The 15116-nt window shown below is 44.4% G+C and overlaps 1 protein-coding gene across 2 annotated transcripts in view; it reads left to right on the top strand.

Annotated features, from left to right (window-relative positions):
• EGFLAM (EGF like, fibronectin type III and laminin G domains) overlaps positions 1-15116 on the top strand; it is a 203972-nt gene that overhangs the window by 100915 nt on the left and 87941 nt on the right. For both annotated transcript variants that reach the window (XM_047766743.1, XM_047766734.1), the window contains exon 7: positions 6089-6255. In XM_047766743.1, the coding sequence (XP_047622699.1) occupies positions 6089-6255 (167 nt within the window). The remainder of the gene's footprint in view (positions 1-6088; positions 6256-15116) is intronic.

The following is a 15116-nucleotide window of genomic DNA, read 5'->3' as shown; positions in this document are numbered from 1 at the left end:
TTTTGAGGTAAATTCCTTCTATACCTAATTTGCTGAGAATTTTTATCATGAAGGGATGCAGAATTTTGTCAAATGTTTTTTCTTCATTTATTAAGATACCCTTCTATTTTTTATCCTTCATTCTGTTAATGTGGTGTATTAGATTTATTGCTTTGCTTATGTTGAACCATTCTTGCATCCAGGGATAAAATCTACTTGATCATGTGAGATTATTTTAATGTGCTGCTGAATTTGGTTTGCTAGTATTTTTCTATTTCTGTAAAAAGTAACATTAGAATTTTAATAGGGATTGCATTGAATATATACATTGCTTTGGGTAATGTAGACATTTTAGTCATACCTGTAATATAGCAGTTGCAATTTCTACCTACGGTTTTTCAAGCTAAAAATTTAAAGTTACATGCCAAGTTATCTGACTGCAAAATCCTTAGAGAATTTTATCTTCTTCTTTTCACTCTTTTACAGTTGTGTTGCTTTCACTTAGTTCAAAGGCAATTCTGCTTTAGTAGTTTAGCTTAACTAAGTCTTTCAAAACTATTTAACATAGCTATCACTTAATATTTTTTACTCATATTCACTAGTTTATATAACATTGCATTAAATAACATAATTATAACAAACACAAAAGTTATAAATAAACTTGGAAATAACCACAACCACAACTAACTTTTATTTATTTATTTATTTTTTAGGGCCGCACCTGTGTCATATGGAAGTTCCCAGGCTAGGGGTCGAATAGGAACTGCAGCCACTGGCCTACACCACAGCCACAGCAATGCCAGATCCTAGCTGGGTTTGCAACCTACACCACAGCTCACAACAGTGCCGGATAGTTAACCCACTGAGGGAGGCCAGGTGTCAAACTAGCATCCTTATGTATACTAGTTGTCTTCGTTACTGCTGAGACACAACAGGAACTCCCTAAACACAACTAACTCTTGATAAGCCAGGTATTGAAATTAGTAGGAACAAATGAAGATGATTAGTTAGTCTGACAAATTGGTAAAGTAGAGGTTGATAAGGAAAGCTTTGACTATATGTGATATGCAGAGAAGTGGGATATATCCATTGATGTACTTATGGCTAATGTTTTTATATGTTTTACCCATATTTTATGTAGATTAATTGATCACTCATATTAGGAACCCATTTATCTACTCTCTTTGGATATCTCACACTATATTTTACATGTAGTTGCTGCTAAATTTATTCGTATCGTGGGAGTTCCCATCGTGGCGTAGTGGTTAACGAATCTGACTAGGAACCATGAGGTTGTGGGTTCCATCCCTGGCCTTGCTCAGTGGGTTAAGGATCTGGCGTTGCCGTGAGCTGTGGTGTAGGTCACAGACGCAGCTCGGATCCCACATTACTATGGCTCTGGTGTAGGCTGGCATCTACAGCTCCATTTAGACCCCTAGCCTGGGAACCTCCATATGCTGTGGGAACAGCCCTAGAAAAGGCAAAAAGACAAAAAAAAAAAAATTACTCATTGTACATAGAGATAATGCTGCACCCATCTCCACTCAGAGATGCTCTATTCCTTTTCAGTGATCAAAATCCCAATATATTAGAAACCTAACTTAGTTCTTCCTGGTCTCATATACTTTCCCCAGAATACCAGTTCACACTGACCCATTCAAATACAGCTCTTGAAATATGTGGCTTTGCACTGACTTCCTACTGGTCCTTAGACGTATTATCTGCCAATTAGGTTATAAACTCCCTGAGAATGGAACTGTGCTTATAGTTCCTTGGAGCCTCCTAGAATATAACTTCTGTGATGGATGCATGGTTGATAATCATTAATCACTTGCCAACTGAGTAGTCCAAGGCAGCCACCTGCTGGGTTTGATGGTACCAGGAAAAATGATTGTCCACTAAGGGTAGAGTTGGCAATAGACAAAGTGGTTGAAATGCCACATGAAAGGGAATAAAATAGAAAAATGTACCACCCAATGGTTTTATAACTTTGGATAAATTATTTTTCCTCAGTATCCACATGTCTAGAATGAGACAGTGGACTAGACAGTAAGTCAAAAATTTTGGGATCATGCTTTTATCTTTGAGAACCTGATAAGAAGCTGAGGACAGTTTACTTTGGAAAATAAAATGATGTTCACACATAAAATCTTGCATGTAATTTCTGAGTGCCTTTAGACACTTGGACCAAATGATCTGTAAGTTTCCTGATAACCAGACTGGATGCTAACATTGCCAATGGTAGTGCTTTTTCCCACCAAAATGAACCAGGGAGTGAGTGTTGATCACTCGAATCAGCTAACTGGGTTTCGAATGGCCACTGCAGACTCAGTTGTATCTGTCCCATCTGAACTGACCCACCCAACCACCTTCCAGAGGGGGTCCTACTGAGATACAAGATGCCCTGCAGGTGGCTGCCCATCTTAACCATCTTTCTTCCTCCCCCCCCCCCCCCCGCCCCGCCATTTCTTCCCCCTCCGAGCCTTTTCCTTATTGTGGAAATTGGCAGTCTGGTGTTGCTATGGTGATCTGACTGGTAACTTTATAGTTCAGATAAAATGCTTTTCTTTGGTGGAAAAAGATAAAGCTATTGTTTGAGGGTGATCTAAGACAATACTTTTGCCTGATTCTCTCTCTCTCTCAACCTCACCTTTGCACTCTGGTACCCCAAGAGACATTTAAATGCAAAACCTATGACAAAATGAGAGGCAGAATGTTAAAGGTTTTGAACTGGTTTTCAATCTTCATGAGCTTTCCTCTCTCACCATATGCAATGAAATTGAATGTTAATGATGTCAGTCTCTTATTCACTGAAAATATAGTTTTCTTTCTTGCATTAAATGAACAAATGCAAGGTAATCTTTTTGGTAGGAGGGGGAAGCTATAATTTTTATGCGAAGATTGTTGCAGATGTTGGCAGGTAGCCCTGGGTAGACAATGGCACATTCTGAGAGCAGTTACAGGTCCTTTCCTCTATAAATGCCACATGGGAATTAGCAAAGGATGATAGGAGAGTTTTATCTAAAGATCACATCTTTTCTGGCTTTACTGTAGGTATCCTCTGCAGCTTTCCTCTGTGAAGTGCTTTTTGTTCTAATTTGAGTTTGCAAATGTGTTTCCTTCCACTCACGGAGGTTTTCTCTTTGATGACAGAGTTAGTTTACATGACAAGTCCATCTTTAGGGAAAAGATACCCAGAAAGAGAAATGAGCCTCCCTTCCTCCAGGGGACATGCCCTATGACCTCTCCTTCTGCAAACACATGAATTCTTGTGAGATATGGGCCCCATAAACTCCTCATCAGCATGGTGAGCCACAGAAGCATCTTTTACTTAGGCTTAGGGACTTAGGGACTCCATCTGGCTTTCAACAATTCTTGCTAATGAAAAACTAGGAGAGCACAAATTAGAGAAATCCATGTACAATCCAGCCATCATCTCCTTTTAGCAAAGAGAGTCTTTATTTCCTTGTCTATTAAGTTGTTCATAAAGGACAAACACCCATCTTTTTTGCTTCTTTAAATATCTGTGAGCAGGTGTTTAACAATAGAAAAACCGAGAGGTTCACTGAAGAGCAAACTAAAAGATGGAGAATAACCCCCCCCATGAGCACCTCAAATTTTCATTTGACATCAAGGATCTTCTTTTTTTTTTCCCCCCGCTGAACAGCAGGGGGACCAAGTTACACTTACATGTATACATTTTTTTTTCTACCCATTGTTCTGTTGCAATATAATATATAGACATAGTTCTCAATGCTACACAGCAGGCTCTCATTGTAAATCCATTCCAAGAGCAATAGTTTGCAAAGGATCTTCTTAATTTAACCTTCCCCGACCAACCCAAGTTGGTCTCACCATTTATCAGCTGTGGGACCTCAGGCAAGTTACTTATACATTCTGTGCCTTAATTTCCTATTCAAAGAAAGAAGGGTTTTTCATATTAGTATCTACTGTTTAGGGTAATTGTGAGAAGTAAATGAGTTAAAGTTTTAGAACAATGCTTGATACTTCACAAGGACTTGACAAATGATAGCTATTATTGCTTGTTAACATAGAAGCTCCACTCCAGTTATGCCTTTTGCACTGTGCACCCCTCTTCCCCACCATGCACAAATATTCCCAAATTTCATTTAGTAATTCTTCTTCTTCTTTTTTTTTTTTTTTTTGGCCACACCCATGCATGCAGAAATTCCTAGGCCAGGGATCAAACCTGTGTCACAGCAGTGACCCAAGCAATAGCAGTGGTAATACCAAATCCTTAACCAATGGGCCACCAAGGAACTCCCATTTTGCAGTTCTTATTATCTGGAAAGCTTACCTTTTTCCCTCCAACCAGGAAGTCCACACAGAACAGCACTATCCAATAGAAGATGCAAGCCTATAAGAAAATTTAAATTATGGTTTCTTTTGGCTGCACCCAGGGCATCAGGCCAGAGATCGAACTCTCACCACAGCAGTGACAATATTGGATCCTTAACTGCTAGCCTACCAGAGAAGTCTGAAATTTTAAGTTTTTTCATAGAGGCATTTAAAAGGTAATAAAAACAGGAGTTCCTATTGTGGCTCAGTGATAATGAACCCAACTAGTATCCATGATGACTTGGGTTAAGGATCCCACATTGCTGTGAGCTGCAATGGAAGTCACAGATGAGGCTTGGAGTTGGCATGGCTGTGGCTGTGGTGTAGGCCGGCAGCTGCAGCTCCCATTCGACCCCTAACCTGGGAACTTCTGTATGCTGCAGGTGCAGCCCTAAAAAGCAAATCCAAAATATTATCATTTCAACATGTAATCAATATAAATATTATTAATGAGATGTTTTATACCTAAAAAAGCCATTGTACACTCTACATGTACAGCACATCCCAGTCAGACAAGCCACATTTCAAGCACTGACTAGCCCTCTGGGCCAGTGCCAATGCATTGGAGCTCACAGGCACAGAGGGAGCAGGTGGCCCAGGGTAGCCTGCCAGCTCTGGGAGGTGGGCACGTCCCTCACATAATGGCTAATCTGTGCTGAGCCTTTACAGCGTGAGGCCAGGCATGGTACTGAGACGATGTCACACATTTCTCTTTTATGATGGCCCTTTCAAGTAGGTGCTTTTTTTTTTTTTTTTTTGTCCTTTTTATCTAGGGCCGCACCCGCAGCATACGGAGGTTCCCAGGTCTAATCGGAGCTATAGCCACTGGCCTACGCCACAGCCACAGCAACTCGGGATCCGAGCCACATCTGCGACCTACAACGCAGCTCACGGCAACACCGGATCCTTAGCCCACAGAGCGAGGCCAGCAATCAAACCCGCAACCTCATGGTTCCTAGTCGGATTCGTTAACCACTGAGCCACAACGGGAACTCCTAAGTAGGTGCTTTTGTCACCCCATTTTACAGATGAGGAGCTAGAGACCCGAAGCAGTGAGATAGCAGCTAGTAAGCAGTAGATGCAGGGTTCAAATGGTTCATTCCAGCTCCAGAGTTGGTTTCTTACCCCCTCCCTGTATGTTGCCCCACAGATGGAAGCTCTAAGTCAACTTCTGCACTTTTCATGCAGTTCTCGGAAGGACATGGGAACATTTGGCAAGTTGGCTCAGTTGAACGGTTTTTGTGAAGAGTAAGAATGGCCATGAACAGCATCTTCTTGGGTTTTCTCATGGCAGTTCATGCAATTAGTCACCCTATAAAATTTATATTTGTTTATTTTGTGACCAGATTGTGAATAGATAGAATCTGTGCTCCCTTGACCTCTGGGAATGGGGACTGTCAGGGGAAGGCTTGTTTATGAAACATCTGGAAGGCAGAGTCCTTGAGACTGAATTCCTACATGGGGATCTTTTCACCGCAGTCAAGGCCATGCAAGGAGAAGCATGTGATCCTTAAACAGTGCTTAAAACTGGCCCTAAAAATGATCTACTCGCTTTTATTGGCAAGGACTTAAAAATTATGACCTGTGATTTAAAATCAGGATGACTTTTAGATAGGAAATGTTCATTCATTTTTATAAGTATTGCTCCCAGGGTTCTAATGCTGTTAGTTTACACAGCCAGCAAGCTTGCCTTCCCTCAGCTATGCCTGAACTCCTGTGTCTGTTCTGTTTTGTTTTTTAATCAATAAAGGCCAGATTTGGACAGGAGTTGGACCTTAATCCAAGAGCGGATCCAGATGGATTCCATGGTTATCAAGGGCCTCGATCCGGATACCAACTACCAGTTTACCGTGAGGGCCGTGAATCCCCACGGCTCCAGCCCCCGCAGCCAGCCCAGCGACACCATCCACACCACCCGTGAGTACTGCGGCCCTTTGGCCATACAGGCAGAAAGACAGATGTTTCTGGTTTGCTCAGGTTGCCCCAGGAGGATCCACTTGACCGGGTGTCTGTAGCGCCCTGCAGGAGGGCGGCGTGGAGTGGGGCTGTCCTCAGCCTTTCCTGCAGTGGTTTTCCCAGCGCTTTGGAAGTCAGAGGCGCTCAACAGGGACAGGCTGTTTCTATGCGCAGAAGGTCATCGGATTTATTTTTGCATTATCCTTGGGGAGTCGGAGGTCTGTTTTCTTCCATGAGCGCAGAACAGACCACATACCAAGATGATACGAAGCCTGCTCCCCACCCCCTTCTCATCTTTTGAGGGGAAAAAAAAAAAAAAAAGCATTTAGCTTCGAGTCATGGGAGAAAAAATACTGCTCCCAGACCCTACGGGGTTAATCTGCACCTGCAAATCAAGGCTGCCCAAGTAGAACCAGCCCCTCCGATGGACGATGGACGGTGTGGGAGTCAGAGCTGCTGGCACGCTGATGTGTAGCTGGGGGTCCAGCCCAGGGCCTAGACTCCTGTCTGTCATAGGGCCTCTCTGGGGGCTGTGGGCCAGTCCATCAAATAACCTGGGGGTTTTCTGAAACGTCAGATTCTGCTTATGGTCTGAGGTTTAAAGAGCTCCCACATGACTAAAAAACCACTGAAAAGCTCCCTCATGTCTTAGACTACCTTGTAAATCTGGCTTTGAAATCTTTGCCTTCTGGAAGCGAGCGATACATTTACATAAACCTGGAACCCTGTGTAGTGGGAAGATCTCAGAACACAACTGTTGGTATTTTTTTTGTTAGAAGACTGTAATCTATTCAATTTTGCTGGTAAAATCTTCCAGCCTTACTGTCATCCCTGGTCCTCTTTATCTGGGAAAGGAGCTCTCAGAAAAGAAGCCCACCGAACACTGTCAGAGGCTGGCCTGGGGCCGGCGCAAGGCCCTCTTCCCCTGTTCCCATTGGTTCGTTGATCTGAATAAACTCCTCCCCTCTCCTCACACTCCATCTGCACAGCTGACCTCTGTGCCCACCTGCTGCTTCTAGGCGGGGCGATTCAAGTTCCCCAAGTCCTAGGAATTTTGGTTCTTCTGCAAACAACCCTTGCCCAAACCTTGAATCTTAGGAGATATGGGGATGTGTGTGGCCACACCACACACACACACACACACACACACACACACACACATCGTGTCATAGGGCGCATGTGTGCCCTATGACACGATCACCCAGCAGTTGTTTCCACTGCTCTTCTTTAGAATTTGGAAGCGAAAACTCCCCAGGCATGTGGCAAGGGATACAACTCCTTCTATCTATAGGAAATGTTAATGGTTTTATTTCGGATCGAAGAAGGGCCTCCCTCCACGCCTGCTGGATGACATGGACACTGTAATCTCTGTTTCCCCTTTGTGACGCATGGCCACATCCTGGGGCGACCGTGGCTGAGGCAGACTCAGGATCTGACTGTATTGGGAAAACGCGTCATTTGTCTTTTTGTCTCATAAGCTGAGCAGCATTGGGGTTGCCCACCCATCCAACCCCAACAGCGAATTCCTCTGCTCCCATTTCGTGAGCTGTCCTGGGCTCGGCGCTTTCCTTCTTTCTCTCACTGTTTCCTTCTCCACAGACGAGGGAGTAGAAGAAAAATGAGCTAGAACAACCCAGCTGGCCCCGGACATGGGTGTGGAGACTGGGCTCAGGGAGGAGTGAAGGGAGGGCTGTCTCTTGAACTTTTTCGTTTTAAACAGAACCATGAGTCTGGTCCTGGAATTTCTGATCCTTGTTTCCCCATCCGTGGATGCCAGCTTTGTGAATTAAGTGGGCTGAGGTGTGTGAAGGCGCTTTAGGAATATGTGATATTTCATTACCAGGGGTCACTCCTGTAAAGTACAGTTTTATCATTTCAAAGGAATTGTGTGCAGAAGTGGCTGATTCAGTGAAGACTCTCAATTATGAAATATTCTTTCTTTTCTTTCTTTCTTTCTTTTTTTTTTTTTCGGTCTTTTTGTCTTTTCTAGGGCTTCACCAGAGGCATATGGAGGTTCCCAGGCTAGGGGTCGAATTGGAGCTGTAGCCGCCGACCTACACCACAGCCACAGCAACGTGGGATCCGAGCTGTGTCTGTGACCTACCACAGCTCAGGGCAACACCGGATCCTTAAGCCACTGAGCGAGGCCAGGGATCGAACCCGCAACCTCATGGTTCCTAGTTGGATTCGTTAACCACTGAGCCAGGATGGGAACTCCCTGAAATATTCTTAAAGAAATACAATTTAACTTCTTTTACACGGATACAGTCACGCAGATCAAGATAACAGAAATAGAATTTATTAGGAGGCCTGTTTCTTGGATATTTAAGAGTGGGCTGTATTTGGTATTTCCATTGTGATTTTTTTTTTTTTAAAGAATGTCTCTTTTATTATACACTTACATAATGTTTATATAGATTTTCTTCCTTCCCTTTTTTGGGGGAGAGGGGATGCACCTGAGATGCAGAAGTTCCCGGGCCAGGAGTCAAACCTGGGCCACAGTAGTGAGATAAGCCACAGCAGTGACAACACCAGGTCCTTAACCTGCTACGCCACCAGGGAACTCCCTTCCATTGTGATTTTTTTTATCATGGTCATTTCTGATGTGTTCTGGCACATTCACACTTCTTGTTCTGCTGTCTGTCTAGGCTATTATTTTACTTCCCAAACCCATTTTTCCATATGTAAAAATGCCTAATTACCAAATAGCCCTTCTTGGAATTAGAGCTACCATGGGGGAAGTTTCCTATGAGCTGGCACCCTCTTGAGCAGTTACTTACGAGACTCCATATTAATCTTTGCGAAAACCCTGTGCCCAAGGAATAGTATTCCTTTTTTTTTTTTTTTGTCTTTTTGCCTTTTCTAGGGCCGCTCCCGTGGCAGCATATGCAGGTTCCCAGGCTAGGGGTTGAATCGGAGCTGCAGCAGCCGGCCTACGCCAGAGCCACAGCAATGGAGGGATCTGAGACGCGTCTGCAACCTATACCACAGCTCACCGCAACACCAGATCCTTAACCCACTGAGCAAGGCCAGGGATCGAACCTGCAACCTCATGGTTCCTAGTCAGATTCGTTAACCACTGAGCCACGACGGGAACTCTAGTATTCCTTTTTAGAGAGTTTTTAAAAATTGAGTCTTTGAAAGGTCACATATTTTGCCAAGATAATACTTGTAAAGGCAGGATCCGAACTCCAGTTTGGCCGATTGCCAGGCCACTTCCCTGGGTGAGATCCATATTAAGGAAGGTTCTTATTCTAGTCCAAAGTAGCACGAGAAAGGTAACATCAGCCATTAAATAAGGACAGGGGACAGTCCTAGTTGAGTCTGTGGACTAAGGGAGCTCTGATAGCACAGAACAAACCTATAGGAATTTTTTTTTTCTTTTAAAACCTGTTTTGTTCGTACAAGAACAAGAATAAAACATACATATAGGCCTGAAATCCTACTAGTAAGCATTAGTATGGCCCTGGTAGTTTTTAGCCACCAGCCCTTGTAATTGGTCAGACCCAAGCCAAGAAGTTGTTGACTTTTTTTTTGACTTTTTTTTTAAATTTTATTGGAGTATAGTGGACTTACAATGTTGTGTGAGTTTCAGGTGTACAGCAAAGTGAATCAGTTATGTGTATACATATATCCATTCTTCCAAAAAGATGAACACTTTTGATGAACATACACAACTCTCAATCTTTGGTGCTATATTGACAGATACAGAGGACGATTAGATTCTAATCTTTACGAAACACATACTGTACGGTCAACGTAAGAAAAGTTCTCTGTCAAAGTGTTTATTTATTTATTTACTTTTTAGGGCCACACCTGCAGCATGTGGATGTTCCCAGGCTTAGGGGTCACATCAGAGCTGCAGCTTCCGGCCTACACCACAGCCACAGCCACACTGGATCCTTAACCCGCTGAACGAGGCCAAGGATCGAACCTGCATCCTCATGGACACTAGTCGTGTTCGTTACTGCTGAGCCACAAGGGGAGCTCCCTAACTTTAAAAATTTTATTGGCGTATAGTTGCCTTACAACATTGTGTTAGTTTCAAAGTGTTCTTTTAAATGTTTTTTTCTCATTTTTTTCAAAGTTTTACCGAGGAGTGTACATGTATAAATGGAATCACTTTGTTGTTGTACTGCAGAAACTGTCACGATATTGTAAACCACCATCAAGACGTTGTTGAATATTTTGAACATTCACATCCTGAAGGAGTTTGCGAGGCAAGTGTTCCCACAGGTTGGGCTTCCCTTTCTCCCAGCTCCCACTCCTCCCCACCTCTAGGCCCTACCCTCGTGGAGGTTCTTTTGGTTCACGTCCACTTTGCTGCCTGAACAAGGAACCTCAGAACGGAGTTCAAGGTGACTACCAAGTGCAGGGGTCCCCGTGGGAACCCTTAGATCCCATCTGGGACATCACCAGTGGTTGGGCTCCTCTGTCACCTGTTTTAGGCCTGCATCTACCTCCTTTCAGTAAAATATAAAACACATCATCGCTGGTAACTCACAAAGCATGGACCTCCCCTGGATCTCTTAGTGCCTGACCCTGTTGGCAGCTCAGTTGCTTCGCTGGGGTGGTTGGCAAACATTGGGTGCTCGTGTCTGTAGATTCTGGAAGGCAGGGCCCACTGTTTTCCTTAATTGGTGCTCAGCCTGGGTGAGGACGGGTGAAGGTTTGGATGGCTTCACCGGAGCATGGTGAGGTGCACTCAAGGTCCCCATCTCTGCTTAGCTCCACAAAGACACAAGTAGAAGGGGCAGGAAAAATTAAGATGTTTTAGTGTCCACATCCTCTAATTTCAGACCTTGATTAAGAAACATGCCACCCTGCATTGACTCCCTTCATCTCTGGAGAGATTTTCCACCCATGTCAGCCCCTATTCTGTTCCTTGAAGAACATACAAGGAAGACAAAGATCATGATTCCTTATACTTGACCACATCCCATTGAACTTGTTTCCTTTGAGAATGAAATGCCAAGGAGTTCCCATTGTGGCTCAGTGGTTAATGAATCTGACTAGCATCCATGGGGACGCAGGTTCGATCCCTGGCCCTGCTCAGTGGGTTAAGGATCCAGCATTGCCAGTGAGCTGTGGTGTAGGTTGCAGATGCGGCTTGGATCCTGTGTTGCTGTGGCTGTGTCATAGGGCAGCAGCTACAGCTCCAATTCAACCCCTAGCCAGGGAATTTACATATGCCGTTGGTGTGGCCCTAAAAAGCCAAAAAAAAAAAAAAGAATGAAATGCCAACAGTATTATAATTTGCCTATTATTCCATGGCATATTTTTTGCCCTGTGATTGACGTTATAAATCAGCCACTCAGAACAGGGGGCTTCTGGAGCCTTAGGAACAGGTGTGGACAGGTGTCTTTGTAGTAAGACATGTATCTGCCCCAGCTGGTGGTCACTTATTCTCTGGGATCCCAGCTTAGCTTGATCAAGAAGTATGGGACAGGTAATAAAGGACATGACCTGTAAATAAGAGAAAAGGCAGAAGTCAGAAAGTCATGTATTTTCTTTCTTTTTCCCAAAGACAAATGGAATGAAGTGAAAAATCAGTCGCATGTGTGACCAGCTCTAGGCTTATATAACCTTCCCTAAGAACTCTGTCCTACCACCCTAAGCCATTTAATTTCTCATCTTCTAGCCTCATGATATAGGCACTTAAGGTTTTCACTGAAGTGAAATTGGTATCCTCAGGGCAGTCCTCGATAGAAGGTATTCTTTTATTCCCAGCAAAAGTCATTTTGCTCTTTTCTGACTCGGTGCTTTTGCACCTGTTAGACGTCTCCTCTGCCTGGCACTCTCTCTCCCAGATTGTGCCATATCCCATGACTGCCCCCCTTTCTTCTGTCACATCCTCAGATAGACTCCCCTAAACTCTGCCCACTGTTACCTCAGCCCACTCCCTTTTTCCTCTATGGCCCTTTCACTGCCTGAAAAGATCTAATTATTGGTCTTTGCCTCCAGAATAAGCTCCATGCTGGAGTTGGAATGACTCTTCAAGATTGTGCTCCCATCACCCTGTACAAAGTAGGCTGTCAATAAATATTGATTGGGTACCTGAATGGCAGTGTGTTTTCACAAGCCAAAAGCCCATAACTACGATGGAGGCTGGATAGCTTTCCACTGCTCCTGTCTGGAAAGTTCAAAGAGAAGACAGGAAGAGAAAGTTGGTCTAGAAACCCATCAGACCAAAAGTATGTTCCCCATTGGCAAGGTTCAGAGGCAAAGTCAAGCATCCAGAATTGGAATGAGACCCAAATAAGAAAATAGTAAAGGGAAGGAGTTCCCGTTGTGGCTCAGTGGTTTAGGAACCCAACTAGTATCCATGAGGGTGAAGTTCCATCCCTGGCCTTGCTCAGTGGGTTAAGGATGTGGCGTTGCCACAAGCTGCAGTGTAGGTCACAGATGCAGCTTGGATCTGCTGTTGCTGTGGCTGTGGTGTAGGCTGGCAGCTGTGGCTCCAATTTGACCGCTAGCCTGGGAACTTCCATATGCCGCAGGTATGGCCCTAAAAAGAAAATTAAAATAGAGATTACAGGCTATTGGAAAGGCTTCAGAATACATTTACTAGTCATGCGTTACCAGAAGGTCCTTAGAAAATGCTAAAGTGAAAAAGTGAGGGAAGGAAGGAAGGGACGAAGTTTAAGTTCAAGGCCGTAAGGATGGAAAAGAGGCCTATGAGAAGCAATTTCAGTGATCGAAAGATTGGCTAATAAAGCGAATGAGGAAGGGAGAGGCATTTTGCAGCTCTTTCAAATGCAGCCCTCACTTCTCTTCTGTGTTCTTTCTGGATCATTAGAATATGCTTTAACATTTCAATGCTGAATTAGAGTACATTTTCTCTCCAGTCCTCATACGATTGCGGTCTCAGATCCTCAGAGCCTGAACAGGGAGGAGGGAGAGATGCTTGGTTTGGGTTTGGTTTTCGCCACACTCTTCACATCAATCAGGTTTCTACAATAAACCTACTTCCACGATGCCCTTCACCTCCCCCGCCACCCCATCCCACTTTGCCCGTCTCGGCCGTCCTGCTCTCTTAGACATTGCTCTGTCCAGCTGTTGTGAATCTATTTATGTTCTTAGTCACACAAGTGTCTGTGTGTGAATCTGGCTTTTGCCCAGTTTTGCTCTGAGATTTGGGCCCTTGTGTTTAATTGCCTGACTGTCTCTCCAGAGACCAGCTCGCATGCCTGGGAACATGTGCTCATATATGTAGCCACGGAATAGTTTTCCCCTATCCCCAGTCACAGTGCCCTGGATTAGCAGCAGCAGTGAGCAGAGAGGAAGCAAATGGGGACAGAAGGCAGCTGCTTCCCTCGGGGTGGGAGAAGCATTCAAGAAGGTACTGGAAGGAGTTCCCGTCGTGGCGCAGTGGTTAAGGAATCAGACTAGGAACCATGAGGTTGCGGGTTTGTTCCCTGGCCTTGCTCAGTGGGTTAAGGATCCAGTGTTGCCGTGAGCTGTGGTGTAGGTTGAAGACTCGGCTCGGATCCCACATTGCTGTGGCTCTGGCATAGGCCAGTGGCTACAGCTCCGACTGGACCCCTAGCCTGGGAACCTCCATATGCCATGGGAGCAGCCCCAGAAAAAGGCAAGAAAAGACAAAAAAAAAAAAAGAGAGAGAGAGAGAAGGTATTGGAAGGAGTTCCCATCGTGGCGCAGTGGAAAGGAATCCAACTAGGAACCATGAGGTTGCAGGTTCAATCCCTGGCCTTGCCCAGTGGGTTAAGGATCCGGTGCTGCTGTGAGCTGTGGTGTACGTCACAGATGTGGCTCAGGTCCTGTGTTGCTATGGCTGTGGTGTAGGCCAGTGGCTACAGCTCCAATTCAGCCCCTAGCCTGGGAACCTCCATATACCGCTAGTGTGGCCCTAAAACAAACAAACAAACAAACAAAAAAAACCACGGAAGGTCCTGGAAGTAGCTTTCTCCAAAATTCATCACTCTCAAGCACATTCCATACAGCCTGCTGCCTCCTTTGGTCACTGTCTATGAAAAGTCCTCCCTGCCCCCCAAACACTGTCCCTTTGAACAGAGCAGAATCTGGCAGCCATGTTTACATCTGAGGTCCAGGAGAACTGACTTCTTATTACCTTATTGTAAGACCTTCCTGGGAAAGTCACTTAATACCTCTGGACCTCTGTGTCCTCATCTCTAAAATGGGTACAGTATTGTCTGAGGCAGGTACTGTTTTCTACTTCTCAACATTATTTGGAGGAAATGCATATGAAACAGAGCCTATGACATCTGCCGACTTTTCAAGATGAAGAAGAGGTGGGTACTTATTTCTTCCACCCTTAACTGTTGAAGGATGGCGTGAGCGACTTGGGTGACCGCCAGCTGGTCTATTACTTTTTCTTTATGGCTCTCAGCCCTGAGCTGTGCTCTTGGGACTTGTGGTCATTGAAATGTCAGATTTCAGAAACAAAGGGCCAAGAGCAAAAACTTCCCTTAATGGAAGAATAGGAAAAGCCACACGGATTAGGTCAAGTAGAATCGTGAGGGTGGGTTTTAGTTCGTTGGTTGGTTAGTCTTGAAAGGTTGTAGCTTTAGAAGACATCAGAGAGTTAACACTGTAAGGCACAATGAACAATGTACACTAACAATATCATTTCATAATTTTCACCACTCAGGCACATCCTGGATTCAGGCAAAGAGAAAGGAAGGAAGGAAGGGAAGGAAGAAAGAAAGAAATCAAGAGGGAGGGAGGAAGGAAGTGAGGAAGGGAGACCCCACAGAGTTATAATAATGTACTTCTCGTTTTCATTTATTTAATTCTTAATCTTCCAAAAGTTAACCATTTACTTGACAGGGATCAGCAAC

Source organism: Phacochoerus africanus, chromosome 1, assembly GCF_016906955.1.
Source record: "Phacochoerus africanus isolate WHEZ1 chromosome 1, ROS_Pafr_v1, whole genome shotgun sequence".
NCBI classification, from domain to species: Eukaryota; Metazoa; Chordata; class Mammalia; order Artiodactyla; family Suidae; genus Phacochoerus; species Phacochoerus africanus.
This window is presented reverse-complemented; position numbering and strand designations above follow the sequence as displayed.